The sequence below is a fragment of the Ptychodera flava genome, chromosome 22 (genome assembly GCF_041260155.1).
Source record: "Ptychodera flava strain L36383 chromosome 22, AS_Pfla_20210202, whole genome shotgun sequence".
Taxonomy (NCBI): Eukaryota; Metazoa; Hemichordata; class Enteropneusta; family Ptychoderidae; genus Ptychodera; species Ptychodera flava.
This window is the reverse complement of record NC_091949.1, coordinates 13,425,197-13,441,288: the sequence shown is the minus strand read 5'-3', so window position 1 is coordinate 13,441,288 and position 16,092 is coordinate 13,425,197. Positions and strand designations below refer to the sequence as shown.

Here is a 16,092-nt window from a genome sequence, read left to right as displayed (position 1 = left end):
ACGCTCAAACTTTTACAATTCCTTTTAGATCTACCACTTGTGGGGGTTCATTTTAAATCTCTTGGTGTAAGAAAACTTTTAACCGGCTTAGTTTTTCCTAAATTCGAAACTTTTATTTCTCTCTATAGTTAACACAGCAATGGCGGCCATTTGAATTTTAAATATCCGTAATTTTTGGTTTTTCTCTAGTACCAAAATTTGCTCGGTGACCCCTTTTTCATTCTTGATTTTGAGAAAGAGTGGTTGAAAGATTCCTTGAGGAAAGTTTGAGCAAAAGTCTAAGTCTTTCACTTTTGAGATGCATACTACCTTAAGGACGATCCTGTATTCTCAAACTCCAACAGAACTCTGTAAGCTCATTCGAAGGTGCTTTAGTATAATGTTCACTTTGAAATTCTCAACCACATCTCAGGTCTCAAGGACAGTTTTGTGGTGTGACGATTTTTCAGAAAGATACCAATATTAAGATAGAAATTACACTTGTGTAACCGTTTTATAATTTGAGCAACAAATTGTAGTAAATTCCAACGAGTATTCCGAATTGCTGTTTATGTCAGTAAACGTCGACCATTTAAAACAAGATGGGAACAAATATGGGATAATCGGATGGTGAAGTAATGTCGGTTTAGTAAGCTCATCTGCTTTTCTTTTTAAATTATACACTTGTTTTCATTAGTAATTTGTAATGTTGCAACATTCAGCTATATGGCACCTAACATTTTTGAGAAATTTGAAAAATGTGAAGATCCGATTATCCCAAATTAGTTCCAATCGTGTTTAAAAATAATCACCAGGCGTTTAAAAATTGATTAGCAAATCAGCATTTATTTTTCCACCATGACTGGCTTTGATGCCTCACAAGTTTTCCAGTTAATGGGGCACGGAAGTTACAGATTCTCTTAAAAAATAACAATCGAATTCTCTTCGCAATACCGACATCACTCGCATGATAATAGACGAAGAGGTTGAAGGTCAGAAGAAATGATGTGTATTTGAATTTCGAAAAAGAACGTAATTTTATGGTAAGATGATACGGTATACACATCATTCGAGTCTTTTTTAGCGACAAACATGATTAGGGAGTGGCATTGTAGCAGCTTTGGAAATGTGTCTTACTGTACTACTACAAGTTGATCGCAAGATACGTCACTTTGAGATTGGACAGCATAGTTTCAATGTTCATTGTCAGAAAGTAGGTAGCTGTTGAAATTTCCTGATACATAAGTTCCTTGCCGGTACAAAATACAACTTTCAAATCTAGTTAAATTCAACGGCGCTACCTTGTGAAGTGCTCAGAGGGCAGCAGAAACAATCTGTAATACATAAACTACTAAACCGTGTGTAACGCAAGCTCTGAATAGTAAACCTTGGCAAATTGCATTTGTTAAAAAATTGGGACAGAAGTAGTAAAAAGGTATTACATTTGTGCTTCCTGGGCGTGATCACGTGACTTTGCCTGAAATATATCAAAGCTACAAAGAAGGAGTCAATGCATGAATGACTAATCTTCAACTGCATATTCAGCGATTCTCTCACTCCCTTGTGGTTGTTGTCTTTTAAGTTCATCGGCTTCTTCCTGATTTCCCATTGTCTCTAAAACGATGATGACATCTTGTCGGGAGCGGACCACATTTGGATGCAAAGGACCGAGCAGAGTTTCCAAAATCTGCAGCTCTTTCTTGTAAAGCTTGACGCTGTCCGTCAGATATGTTTCCCATCCTTGGTCCATTTCTTCCGCCCACCGATTCCAGTACAGTTGTCCATACGATTGGTAGCATCTGGCCGTGACTTTGTGGAATTCGCCGAACTCAGAATGGCAGAGCTTCAAAGCTTTTTCATACACTCCTTTTACCGCTTCTATAACTGGAAGGAATGGATAATAAAACTTTGAGTGTAAATTTCACCACTATTGACCATTCAAGTCATGTACATCTTTATGCCAGACAAATATCATGCACCTATGACGAAACATTTCGATGGAAAAAATATAGAACATATTATCACCGAACATTAACCATACAAGCAAGTCAATACGGTAGCTTGAAATGTATTCCTTTAAAGTGTGAGTTCCATGGACGTAAGTGGCTGAAGCCTCGAGAGCACCCTCGAGCGACAGATCTTTCAGTCTATGGGCTCAATGATTAAAAATTTATCAAAAAATTATTAGGGTTCATGCAAAACGTCGACCTGTAAATCCAAAGTGCAGGTCACGTAAATCTTTCATATGTTCACTACACATTTGAATTTTTCTGTTGTACTTTTTTAGAGCAAGCATTTGTTAGCTCATTATCATATATTCTGGTGGGTACAAAAATTCTGTCACCGGTTTCTTCATTTGCCCCGTCTGTGTGAGTCGAAGAAAACCCTTTAAACAAGTTTCAAGTTTTAAACTAATTGAAGGTTGAAAAGCAATGGCCAAAGTTAGACAAGCACTGTCAACTTTCTGCGTATTGTACAAAAAACGGTTATCCTAAACCTAACTCAAAATTCACCCTCTGTAGGATACCACATCGGATATACAGACTTAATGTTGTGAATAAAAATTATGCTAAAAGACAGTCATATTCTTCCTTGAATCCCAACTCTGTCCTATATTGTAAACAGCTTGACTATGCAATTTATCGTTTAGTATTATCTTACATTCATGGTATTGCATTGTCTGGCCGCGCATTGACAGGAGCTGAGCCATCCCCTTGTTGTCTCCGTTCCGTTTAAATATCCTTTCAGCCTTGTCTAAGTAGCCACCACCGTGAAGGAAATACGAGCAATAGAGGTAGAACTGTCCAAGCGATGGGTCGTCTTCGTCGATACCCTTCCTCTTATACGCCTGTTGACGTGAAGAGTGGATGTTGTAGATATTAAAATACTGCAAGTCAAAGTCAAACGCCCTCAGACGTTCAATCAGTACATTATCTTACATAAACTTAATAATAATTATTATTATTAAACTTAATACTGAACCGCAAACCAGGAAGACACATACATGCAGAACGGACATTCACTGGCTACAAGAAGACATACATGTAATATGAACTCTATAAGTATAAACAAAGAAACATTTATTAACACTTAGGCTGCATTCACAAACACCTCTGTGGAGGGGCGGGGCCGGGGAGATTCTGAAAAAGTTCTCAGATTTTTTCAAGTACCCCCTAACAAACTCGCAATGTGTTCAAGTCCCCCTTCTAACTTGCTATAATTTTGAAGTCCCCCCTCGAACAAGGAAGGCAAAATATGGCCGATATAGTGCTTCGTCCAAAAATATCAAATCATAATACATGGGAGTCTATTGGGCAAACTATTAACATTTTCCCCATAAAAACAAGCTATATCTCTACATTTACATGTGTGTAATAATTCATGTAAATGTACTTTGCTTGAAGTGGCAGGTAAAAAGTACATGTGTGTACAATAATTTGATTTTTGGATTTCATCGATAATGTTGATTCACTATACATGGTAGTCTATGAGAAAACTATGAACGCGTATTTTCCAATATAAAACTAGCAATATCTGTTCATCTATAGACGTTTGATAACTGATATAAATGTACTTGATTAGCATGGGGTGTTTACAAGTGCACATGTGTATAAGAAATTTGATTTTGGAATTTTACCAAAAATGTTGATCCACTATACATGGGAGTCTATGACAAAACTGTGAATTAATGTTTTTCCCAATTATAAACTTGCAATATTTGTGCATATATGGACCCTGAATAATTGACATAATTGTACTTGATTAGAAGAGGGTGGTTACATGTGCATTTGTGTACAAGAAATTTGATTTTGGAATTTCGCCGAAAATGTTGATCCACTGTACATTGTGGTCTATGAGGAGAATAGTTTTTTTACAATACAAAACTGGTAAATCTGTGTATTCATGTACGCTTGATTGTTGGTATTAATGTACTTGATTAGACTAGGGTGATTAAAAGTCCATGTGTTGTTCATGAAATTTGATTTTGGAATTTCAACGAAATGTTGAGCCATTGATACATCGTAGTCCATGAGGAAACTATATGGATAATTTTTTTACAATACAAAACTTGCTAAATCCATGTATTTATAGACGTTTGATAACTAATATTAATGTACTCGATTAGACTAAGGTGATTACAAGTCCATGTTTATGCAAGAACTTTGATTTGGAATTTCACTCAAAATTTTGATTCACCATACATCGTAGCCTATGAGGAAACTGCAAATAACACATAGTTTATCATCTCCCAAGTTGTTATTCAAGGTTGTTTGACCTAAAGCTTCCAGTTGTTTGGAATTTCACTGAAAATTTTGATTCACCATACATCGTAGCCTATGAGGAAACTGCAAATAACACATAGATTACATCTCCCAAATTGTTATTCAAATGTTGTTTGACCTAAAGCTTCCAGTTGTTATTGATGACACTATGCACTATCCTAAATAGTTCGTATTCTGTCAAAGTCCTCAAAAAAAAAAAAAAATCAAAATGTACAAACGGCGACATGAATGTATGGCACTGACCTAGACCCAATGTATTGTCAATGGAAGAATGTTATCAAATAAGTTATCTCCAAAATTGTTATTGAACGCGTAAGTTGAAACTTTTAGTCATAGAGGACAGTTTTGTACAACAGAGGGCTACCCCAAGGTGGCTGCTTGGATCATCAATAAATTGTTTAATATACCCTAAAACTTGCGCCCAAAGGGCGCTCCGAAAACGGAAATGCTAGGAAATGAAAGTGCCAGAAGGTATTTGAAAAGGTATTCAATTAAATTTTCAAATCCCCCCTTTGCAATGTCAATTTTTTCAGATCCCCCCTGGCATGTTGTAATATTTTTCAAGCCCCCCCCCCGAAATCTCCCCACCCTCCCCCTCGAGGTGTTTGTGAATGCAGCCTTAGGAATACATGTTTCACATGTTTCATTATATTGCGGTTGTGTGTAAATTTAAACTGTCTGTGCCACATGTTTACAACTTTATTGAAAAATGTAATGATCAACATCATGAACAATATTAACCATAGATTAATTCAAAGGTCACTAAGTATACAAATATGTAATTAGCTGAAATAAAAATACTAAATTTCTTTGACTCCTGTCATTGTATCACCACTTTATATAGCAAGTGTAATTGCATTTTGTCAAGTCCTTCAAGCTATATATGCCAAACTGTGAAAGCTCATTAGATATGCAAATTAGAAATTATGCGAAATGACTTTCAATATTGTTTTAACCTGGTACCATTAATGTACATAGCATGTTACGACAACTTTGATTAAGTAAATCCCGGTTTATATACCTAATTAGGAAAGTTCGTGAAATATGCAAATTAGGAATTGGCTGAAGTAAAAATGTTTAAAATCTTTCAATAATGCTGTATCATAGTATCCTTACTGTACATAGCATGTTTCGCCAACTTAGGTGAAGTCAATCAAAATATATATCCCTAATAAGAAAGTTCATTAAATATATAAATTAGGAATTGGCTAAACTAATAATGCTTAGTAACTTTCAATAATGTTGTATTAAAGTATCTTTAATGTGCATATTTCGTCAATTTTTGTCGAGTCAATTCAGATAAATATCCCAAATAAGGAAAGTTCATTAAATATACTAATTAGCAATTATCTTTCATGTCATTCCCTTGATACCTTTCACGGCTGATATCTTGGTGTGATCAATAGTTGAAGTAAATCTCATCAAATTGTGTGCAATCGTTGTCAATGTATATCAGTTTTTTTCTGAAATCACTAATTATGCAAATGAGCAAAAAAAGCAAGCCACACCCACCAAAAACTAATTAGTTCTTGCCATTTGCAAACTGAATCTATGTACTAGATTTAACTCTGATTTGAATAACCGTTTTGAGATATTGGACCAACAGACAGACAGACAGACACAGACATCGTTGCGACATTAGCCCAAGTGTGAACATGTGAGCTAAAAAGTAGATAGATATGACACTGACGTAAAATGTTCAATTTTCTGAACATGAACAACGGTACACATTTCATTTTGACCGATGAGTATTCTATGTGGAAAAAATGAAATGCGATCCTTTAATACCTGCAAACACCGCTCCGCATATTCTTTTCCAAACTGTTGACATTTTCTACAATCTGGATGGGCCTCGTACGAAAACTTTTTCACTGCAAATGATATAAAGGTACTCGTCAGTATGAACCCTTGAAGAACTGCAGCATTGCTTGAGAAATGTTTAAGATGAAGCTAAATACACATTAGGTAAGACTTGATTGTTCTGTAGGATCAAGGCATGCGTGCACGCATGCGTACAATATAATAATCTCACCGTGGACTTTCTTGTGTTCAAATACCCGACAGATATACGACATTTGATCATAAATTTCCACATAGTTAATTATATTGCTCATGCAAAATAACTCAAACACAAACAAAATGTGATTTAAGTAATGTTTTGACTTTTCTTACCTTCATCATAACATAACCTGAGCAAAGTCATAAGACTTTCAATATCATCGTTTCCATACTCCTTGACGTGAAATTCCACAAATTTGCAAAGGTTCTCTCTTGCTCTGTCGTACTGACCAATTTCTGCCAAAAATCCACTCACCAATTTCCTTTTATACATGTTTTCTGCCTCTGTCGTCTTGCTTCCTTCAGGACGCTTGAAACGATTTAAAAAAGGGAATACGAAACTGGACCGCAAATAATTATAAAAATAATGACAATGTCACTGTTCGCTCCCATATACATATAGTTATCAAAACAAGCTAACAATTGTATGAAACATGGGCATACAGACAGACAGATTGACATACACAGACTGGCACAGAGTGATGATATTGGCCCTCAAGTGTGCCATGGCCCATGGAGGGTGATAAAGATATAACATACAGCTGAATGTAATGATAAAATAATTAAATATAGGCTTACAGGCACTGAGGGTGGATATGTTACAGCAATTTGATTAGTTTCTTTTCCTTTTCTACTTCTGTGATAATTTTTAAGACAATCAATCTGCAAGGCAGTCTCTATATTGACAAACATATTATCTTTTACAAGCACACGGCAAACTGTTCTTGATTTTTCATTTACAATATTTGACATAGACAGAAATATATAACATGCAACTATGTTTACAGTTTGACCATACATCGGATACATGGAGAGATTTCAACATACAATCATTAACTCAGAAACCCTACAGGGAAAAGTAAACATTGTTTTCTTCCAGAACAACTGGTGTGTCCACATCTGGAACAACTTACAAACTTACACAAGAGATAAAGTTAAGAAATTTATTTTGATGAACTTGACTATTTCTTTCAAAGCCTTACCTAACTTGATATCTTAAACTAAAATACACCGCATGGTTAATTGCCCAGAAACATACATCAGGGGAGGGGTGGACCATTTGATAAAGGGGTGGGGTGTCTGGAAGATTAATGAGGTACATTATCTTTCTTACCCGATCCATTATACATTCTTTTTTCTCACTCTCCCACCTTTTCTTTTTGTCAAACCTTCTCTGCCTGATTTTTTATTGACATTTGCTTGAATTTTTTTTTCAAAATCTGCCAGGAACCCCCAAGGATATGAAATGGTTCATCCCATTGTATTGACTATCTTAGCATGAGATATGCAATGACCAAATGGCAGGAAGTGTGCCGACTATTTACAAGCTTGATACTCTTAAACATTGAAAAAAAAACATTGAATATATTTGTTGGAAACCAAACCTGCTAAAATCACCTCAGCTATGTTTTCTAATGATTTTTTACCGCATTTCAACACCAAATACAGTTTACCATATCAAATGCTTACTAAATCACCACATTATATACTCTTAGTTCCAGTAGGTATAAAATTACCAAAAAAATCTTAAAAATACAAAATGAAAGATATCCCTGTAAAATTGACAGTTTTGCAAAGTTGCCCCAAAAATTCTAAAATCCCAAAATTCAATCTAATTTCAATATATCATATTAACATAAACCCTAGGAACCTGTTTACTAAATATCAAAGCAATCAGACTGGTAAATTTTGAGAAACAAATTTTTTGACCAAAAATGAGAAAAAATGCCCCCAACATACAAAATTGCAGATTTTATCTTAATTTCAATATATCTTATAAAATTAAATCCTAGGAACCTGTACACTAAATATCAAAACTACCAGATCTTAGTTTTAGGAGAAAACATTGTTTGACCAAAAAAGAAAATTGCCCCCAAAATAAAAAATTGCCAGTTCAACCTAACTTCAATATATTATATCGAGATAAATTTTAGATACCTGTATACCAAATATCAAAGCTATCAGATCGGTAGTTTTTGAATAAAAAAAAATTTGACCGAAAATTGGGAAATTTGCCCCGAAATTACAAATATGATAATGCAATTTGTGCAAACTTGACTGAGGTCATCCTGAGGAACAGGAATATTAAGCTTCAGAGCGATCAGACGAGCGATTTCAGAGAATAAGATTTTTTTACTAAAAACTTAAAAAAATTACCCCAAAAATACAAACATGCAAATTTCACCCAACTTTTTACACACCTAATTTAGAATACCTGAAGAAATCTGCATACTAAGTTTCAACCCAATCTGACCATGCTTACTATACTGAATTTTAGCCATTTGCAGGATTTTTCCTTGTTTCCCCTCATTTGCATATTTTTGGCACTGACATGTTCATTTGAACAAATTCACATCTCCACCCCTAGGTGCACCTGTACACCAAATACTAAGACAGTAGGTGCTGTGGTTTAGGAGTTTTTGATGTGCACGGACTAACAGACATTCATACGTACATACATACATACACACAGACGCTATTTTTCCACCTTATAAGAATACCTTCCATTTGCATATATAATATACATATATGGGAGCTAAAAAAGGGGCGTTAAACAATCTAATTAACAATTTTACATGAAACAGGAAAATGTACAATTTTGCTACACAAAACCATGCTATTCAATATTGTACCGCACCGTGTTACACTACACTACACTACACTACACTACACTACACTACACTACACTACACTACACTACTCTACACTACACTACATCCCACCCCACCCATCCCACCCCACCACACTACACACACCACACTACACTGCACCACACTACAATACACTATACCTACTGCACTGCAGTTCATTGCATTGCAATTCAATACACTTCACTACACCACACCACCGCACCCTACCCCACCCTACCCTACCCTACCCTACCCTACCCTACACTACACTACACTACACTGCACTACACTACACTACACTACACTACACCACACCCCACCCCATCCAACCACACAACGCCACACTACACTGCACCACACTACAATACAGTATACTGCACTGCACTGCACTGCACTGCACTTCACTACACTTCACTACACCACAACTCACCACACCACACCTCACCTCACCACACCACACTACGCCACGCCACGCCACGCCACCCCATCCCACCCACCCTAAACTACACTACACTACACTACACTACACTACACTACACTACACTACACTACACTACACTACACTACACTACACTACACTACACTACACTACACTACACTACACTACACTACACTACACTACAATACACTACACTGCACTGCACCGCACAAGGTGATTCATAGGGGTACTATCAAACAAAACTAGAAAACAAGAAATATATCACTCACCACATTAAGTGTATCGTTGCTCATTTCTAACTTTTCTACATACAGTGTAGCTGCTAGTTCGTAACCGCCAATAATCCTCCAATATCCCATAAGTTCAACGGTTTTGCCAGCTTTGTACAGGGTCAAGAATACTGGCCACTCTAAGAGACACTCCTCCAGTCTACGTATGTCATCGATGTTAACGAGGTGATATGGCAACTCTTCCGCTCGCCTGTTGGTGTCTGCGCTGTGAGCAGAAAATGAGAGAGAGAGAGAGAGAGAGAGAGAGAGAGAGAGAGAGAGAGTTAACAATGAAGAAAACAGAAAGTGTAGGAACAGAAGCATTACATAAATTGCAACACACAAAGAAGAGTTTATGTATTGTTCTGAAGCATTTTCCGAGAGTCATGCAGAAATGACGCAAAAGTGTTTTCAAATTGTTAGCTACGTTGTACCATATAGTGTATAATATATCGAGGTTGACTTTATAGTAAAAGTTAATGTCTTATCTTCTGAATGTGATGAAGACAATTTCATCTGTACAGAGTTAGGTATCAGGTCGCGATCGCTCAATAGCAGCCGTGGCATGTCGAGAATGGGAGAATCATATTTCAACTCGTATAATAAGTAACGATATTCATGACAATGAGAACATGTACCTGGTCTGAAAGTAATCGGCCAGTTTGTGATGCCACCAATTTTTCACCCCGTCGCCATCCTTCAGATACATGCTACGGACAGCCTTGCTGATGGAACGATGGAAGAAGTCTAATCGACCTTCCGAAGAGTTTTCGCCGCATGGCCTCAGGAACTTCTCCAGACTGCCGTAAACTTTTCCCCACTGGCATAAAGAGAGAAACAAGGGCAACCCAGATAAATCACAGCGTCAATGTCATATTTGGAAACATAGGAAGAGGTGTTGATGCTTAGTGTTGGAGAGTTGTTGGTACACTTTTCTAAAACAGAATATTTTTTGTAATTAGTTACATGTAATCACTAGCAAAATACATCAATTACGTGTTCATTTTTGTAATGTACAGGTAACTTATATGGAACAGGAAGGTTGGTCTTTTGAAATGTTTAGACATGGTTCAATGCATCTTACGTTGAGGAATGGTGTAAAGTCGACAAAATTGGACAGAAAATTTATGAACTTTTTACACACTCCTTTCGATATGTCATTCCAAAAGTACGTTCTTCGTTTGGAAGCAATTTTTCTTTCGCAATTCTTAAACTACTTTTTACTATGGACAAGATGCACAAAAAAGTTCTTATTTGGAATATGCAGTTTTCCTTATAAGATTTTTTTGCTAGTTTTACCTAATGTTAAAGGACTATAAACTTGATTTGAACAAACAAGCCCAAGTCATCATGACGTACCTTTGTACAGGGGTTACAAAGTTTCATACATTTTCGAAAAAAAAATATTCCTGTTGCAAAATTGCATGTTAAAGGATGCATTGTCCACTTGCCACATGAGTTAATGGATTGAGTATAACCATGATGTTGTCGTGATGACATCGTCGTAAAGAACATACCCCTTTACGGCAACAGCTCTACGTTACCTACAATGTAAAGGTTTTTGCGTACTTCCGAGGAGAGGAAATTATGCTCTGGCTCGCGAGAATTTCATAATCAGGGCGATGTCAAAATGGCGTTACAGTAAAATATGCCTACTTGTGCGATTGAATGTCTGGGCCGACGCCGGTACTCTTGTACACATCTTCTCCTTCTGCAGGGATAAGTGGTTTCATGACAAGCAACTTATGGAGCTCTCCCTGAGATAATCCGTGTTTAGAGCATTCTAACAAACACAGAGTGGCTTTTACGAGATCTCCTCCATTTTCATGGACAGTCCTTTCCAATACCTATACCAGCCAGAAGAATTGTGCAATGACAAGTACTTAAAGACCCTTAACATCGAATATTTATATCGCTCGACTTATATACCTACTCGATACCATCCTGTTTATTAAGTAGAACGCGCCTCGGGGACATATACTCGGACTCTCAGATTCTACAATTCTTTTCTCATCTACCACTTGTGGGGGCTCAATTAAAGCTATTTGAGAAAAAAACTTTTATCGCCTTGGGTCTTTCGAAAATACAAAATCCAATTTCCCCCAAATGGTGTTATATATATATATATATATATATATATATATATATATATATATATATATATATATATATATATATAAATATATAGAAAAGTATGTAAGTGCCGCATCAAGACCAATTGCCCACTCCAGGGGGCTTGCCAGTCTAAATCTATAATCTATAAAGCTACTGTTACAAGCGATGCCAATGAGGCGAAACATTACATCGGTCTAACTGACAACACATTAAAACACGCTATGCAAATCAGTCCAACTTTCCGAAGTAAGGCATACGCCAACAGCACAGAATTGTCAAAATATGTCTGTCACTTGAAATCTCAGGACAAACCATTTAACATATCATGGTCAATCCTATCAAAAGCAAGCAGTTACTCAAATGTGTCAAAGAAATGCAACCTTTGCCTTACAGAGAAGCTATTCATAATCAATGCAGATAAATCTAGCCTTTTAAACAAGCGTTCGGAGTTGGTCTCCAAGTGCCGACACGAAAACAAATTTTACTTGTCAAATTTCAATCCAACCCACAACACCAAATGGTTTGACCCAACCTGACACTTATATGTAAGCACCTGAAGCAAATTTCACACAATAAAATCTACCTATCTGACGATCGCGTGTATGCGTGAAACTCGAGTAATAGGTACCAACGTACTTGATGTGTTCTCATATTTATCGTATATATATATATATATATATATATATATATATATATTATATATATATATATATATATATATATATATATATATATGTATATGTATATATATATATATATATATATATATATATACACACACACATACATATGTATGTATGTATGTATGTATGTATGTATGTATGTATGTATGTATGTATGTGTCTCACAATACACAGAGACTTCTTTCATTGGTTAACAGGTTGCGCAAAGATTGTCAAAAGATGAAACATGAGTTTTGACTCTGTACGGTCAATGCTCCCAAGTTTTACAACAGCAAATTCATTTTAGACCAGCCTATTACTTTATTTCCCTTTATTCGTAGGAACAAACAAAAATAATTGCGCTTGTATGTGCATTTGATAAAAAAGCCCTACCTGTCGAAGGAGACCAGACAAACTATTTGGTATCGACTTGATTTGATCTGTTGATTTGTAGAATTCTCTGTACAGGCAAATTTCTTCGCAAACTATAGACAACCACAATGGATTTCCAGCGTCTTCTTTCTGTATCAATGAGCGCATGTGCTTGTCTTTCAATGTTTTCTTGCCTGATAGTCTGGCGGAAACGATATCTTTACGGAATTTTGACGCCAGCGGACCCAGCTGTACTTCCTGCGGTGTTTCTCGAAACGATCGCAACGCCCAAAGGTATGGTCCTTCCAAGATGCTGACGATAACCCTCATCCGAGGCGGTAGACGGCGAGGTAGCCATTCTAACTTATGGGCCTCGCCTGTGATTAAAATTCATGAGAGAGGAGAGAGAGAGAGAGAGAGAGAGAGAGAGAGAGAGAGAAGAGAGAGAGAGAGAGAGAGAGAGATGGATGTATAAAAGTAAATAACAAGAAAGAAATTGACAAATCGTTCGTCGTACGGCGGTCCAATTTGGAACACCGCTTTCGACTCGTAGAAACGTAATTTAGACATTTAAATGTAGAACGCAAACCGCTTTTCTGCGATCTAACATTCCTCCCTTTGTGATTTTGTAGTTATTTGTGAACAAATTAAATAATCTGCATAAAGAGTAAAGACGGCAATGATAGTATTCATATGTATCAGAAGGTTTGCAGATTATGATTTTAAAAAATTATAAGGAATCCTGAGTTATATGGCGAACGGAAGCTTACCATCCGATTCCAGTTGATTCAAAGCATCAATAAGAAGAAGGACTGTTTTCTCGGCTCCGAGTGCCCAGTCATTGGCCTTACTGTATACGTTGGTCATACTTCGGATTAGCTCGTCCAAGTTCACCGGCACTGGGTCAGAATGATGCATTAACTCAGACCATACACGTGATAACAACCCATGTAGATTTGTTGACCCTGGAGTTGCTCCGACAAAGTGATAAAATACCTTAGAATAGGGGAAATCATAACAAAGATAGCCCTGTTATCAGAACTTTTAAATTTCACTGAAAATGGTAAGCGGGGACACTAGTGCAAGATATGGGGCATATTAGTATTGATTTATGCAAATTATATTAATGAGCATTGTTTCGGTATTAAAATTTTATGCTAATGATTCTTTATCAATGTGGAATATTCAAGTGCCCCGAATCCTGCATTGTATACATCTTTACTAACAATTTTGATATATGAATTTGAAATCGCTATCAAAGCCATGTGGCACACAGTGAAGTACTTTCAGTTCCTCTCAGATTACATATTGTGAAATTATAGTCTCATCAAGTCTTATATCTTGCGGGGTGTATCCCATGCAATAAGCATCAGCAAAGGAAAGTGATAAGTCGACACAAAATATTCTCTGTTCAAGGGGCGGAATTGTTCAAACTTTGGTAGGCAGGAGGTATCAATTTTTCTTTTTCTTTTTTCCTTTGTTTTTCAGGGTTCATTACAAAATCCTTTTGCACAGATTTTCCCCACATAAGTAGTAATATGCACCAAGTGGATTTTTACATGTAGCTCTTTTATATGTATTTTGTTCTCATACAAAAAATGTATCAATTTCCATATAATATTGATAATTGTTATTACATTTCTGACATTTAAAAACAACATTGATAGGTATTCGCCAGTGTACAAATTTTAAAATACCACTTTTCACAAGAAGTCTCATATTAATATCAAAATTAAGATATCAATTTTGCCAACCAAAATGTGGTACGTAGTGGTGCACTCCTATCTCTATCTCTGTCTTTGGTGATGAACGAGAGGAGGGTACTTCATGTATGAAGATTTTAAGAAAAAAAGAAATTTGTGAAATGGTTCAAATCTGTATCGGTCAGGCCTGTTGAACAAACATTTTTTCTTTGGCCTAAAATTGATATTCTCTTAAATTACTCACTTTGTATTTCTTATTCTGGTGTAGATACCTATTAGCGATGCGTGCTACCATTGCACTTTTCCAGTCCCTGGTTCACCTACTACAACGAGCGGTACGTCTGATGTAGAAGACTCGACATACTTTGAAATTTGGCCAACCTCCTCCTCCCTTCCGAGTATTCCTGAAATTAAAGGATAGAAATGTGAATTAGTTGTTACTGGAATGAATCAGTAATTATGGTTGAACCCAAGTCCTCACTTTATATCAAATGTCAGCAACATCGCATCTTTCAGTTTCCCATCAAGCAGAATTTACGGAGGGGGGTTTGAAGGAAATACTTTTTAGGCCAGAGAAAAATATCTGTTCAACGACCGGCCACATTTAGATTCACAATTTATTTATTTTTTTTCTCAAAATCTTCACACAAGCAACACTGCCCTCGTTTATCACTACAGAGTACAATAGAAGTGTACCACTGAAGGCCACATCTAGATGAGCATTAATATTCAGCAAGGCTTGTGCTACACCTCAGTTGTGCTTGCCGTGACGAATATTGTATAGCGTGTTGATTCTTCGTAAATCATAGAACTTTACATCAATACAATAACAATCGGAGAAGGTATTTGGAATTTACAAGATTCTGAAATGTTAACGGAAGTTTGATGGTAGTGGTCAATTATGCAAATCTCCGTACAGCACAGCATACTCGACTTAGAGTGCACATGGATACATTTGATGAAAGCATAATCAACGTCCAATACAGCGAACTTTTATTAAACCAAATGCGTGTCTATGACACACTCTCACAGGCGGAGAAGGCATATTATTATTCGTAAAACTCGTCCCATTCTTTTGCCGTCCAATATATTCGATCACATCAATACACCACCAAGCACAAATTCCACTGCCATAACCGTGAAACTGACTTATCAATCGACCTGTTGACGTATAAATAGTTCGGATACAAAATGAACTGCCACAAGAGCCTACCTGTGATCGACTTTTCATAAATACTGTATGTCCATCCTTCGCTGCTTTTGCCATGTTAGTTTTTGTCAACTGCATGGATTCCCTGTTTCCGTCTATTTCATGATGCAAGCCACTGTTTCCGTCCATTTGATGATGCAAGCCACCTACAGCACCAACCACATCACATGCTGGTGATCTTACATCGGCGATACGATCATCTCTAGTTTCCTGAGGGGACATGTTTTCACCTGTGCATAGCAGATCCTTGCCATCCAGCCGTGTAGCATCTAACGAAATTATGATAGAAGCAAACAGCACATTTATGAACGGAAGAATAAACTTTCTGGTAAATTCGACCGTATTCATCAAATTTTACCACTATTAGACTCT

General features: G+C 36.6%; 1 protein-coding gene across 1 annotated transcript; it reads right to left on the bottom strand.

Annotated features, from left to right (window-relative positions):
• Positions 1–805: 805 nt before the first annotated feature.
• LOC139122729 (nephrocystin-3-like) lies at positions 806–14,914 on the bottom strand. Its single transcript, XM_070688400.1, has 10 exons — positions 14,755–14,914; positions 13,578–13,803; positions 12,829–13,184; positions 11,315–11,505; positions 10,297–10,478; positions 9,659–9,884; positions 6,435–6,630; positions 6,051–6,133; positions 2,641–2,827; positions 806–1,863 (listed from the first exon to the last, which is right to left on the bottom strand). Exons 5-10 carry the CDS (start codon positions 10,365–10,367, stop codon positions 1,502–1,504), a joined length of 1,125 nt encoding a protein of 374 aa, XP_070544501.1. The 5' UTR covers positions 10,368–10,478; positions 11,315–11,505; positions 12,829–13,184; positions 13,578–13,803; positions 14,755–14,914; the 3' UTR covers positions 806–1,501.
• Between the last annotated feature and the right edge of the window lie 1,178 nt (positions 14,915–16,092).